Source organism: Condylura cristata, unplaced genomic scaffold (genome assembly GCF_000260355.1).
Source record: "Condylura cristata isolate star-nosed mole 26May11 unplaced genomic scaffold, ConCri1.0 scaffold00026, whole genome shotgun sequence".
Classification (NCBI taxonomy): Eukaryota; Metazoa; Chordata; class Mammalia; order Eulipotyphla; family Talpidae; genus Condylura; species Condylura cristata.
Genome location: NW_004567127.1, coordinates 184,590 through 185,173, shown reverse-complemented (window position 1 = coordinate 185,173; position 584 = coordinate 184,590). Strand labels below are relative to the sequence as shown.

Sequence of the window (584 nt, the reverse complement as noted above, 5' to 3'; positions counted from 1 at the left end):
TGTCCTTCGCCCGCTCGGCCCGGGGGTCGGGGCCGTCCACGCGCACGGCCTCAAACATCTCCCCCACGAAGGCCCGGCAGCTGAGGATCAGCGGCGGGAGAGGCACGCTGCGGGCCAGCTCCTCCACGTAGCGCGCGAACTCCATGGTCTTGAACTGCGTGACCTTGGCGAGCTCCAGCGTCTTGGCCGAGGTGATGATGGGGATGCGCTTGGCGATCTCGAAGGCCTTCTGCAGCTTCTCGGCGCCCTCGGTGCGGAAGAACTCGTTGATGGCCTTCTCGGTCTTGCGCAGGTGGCTGCTCATCAGGCACAGCCGGGCCACGTTCAGGGCGAGCGTGACGGCGAAGGCGGCCAGGCACACGGCCACGTAGTAGGTGCTCATGTCGCCCGTGGTGACAACCACGCGCAGGGTGACCGAGTAGGAGGCGCGGGCCGGCGGGCCGGCCACGCAGGTGTAGAGCCCGCGGTCATCGAAGGCCACGTGCGTGATGTTCAGGAAGTCGGCGGACACCAGCCACTTCCCACCTGCGGAGCCAACAGAACAGGCCAGTGTGAGGGCTCGGCAGCCGCACCACTGCCGGCCT

The 584-nt window shown here is 68.2% G+C and overlaps 1 protein-coding gene across 1 annotated transcript in view; it reads right to left on the bottom strand.

Moving 5' to 3' along the window:
- Position 1: 1 nt before the first annotated feature.
- Positions 2 to 584, bottom strand: part of MFAP3 (microfibrillar-associated protein 3) — a gene marked incomplete at its 3' end in the record, with an annotated part of 5,034 nt that continues 4,451 nt past the window's right edge. Inside the window, exon 3 of the mRNA XM_012729991.1 lies at positions 2 to 525. Within this exon, the coding sequence (XP_012585445.1) occupies positions 2 to 525 (524 nt within the window). The remainder of the gene's footprint in view (positions 526 to 584) is intronic.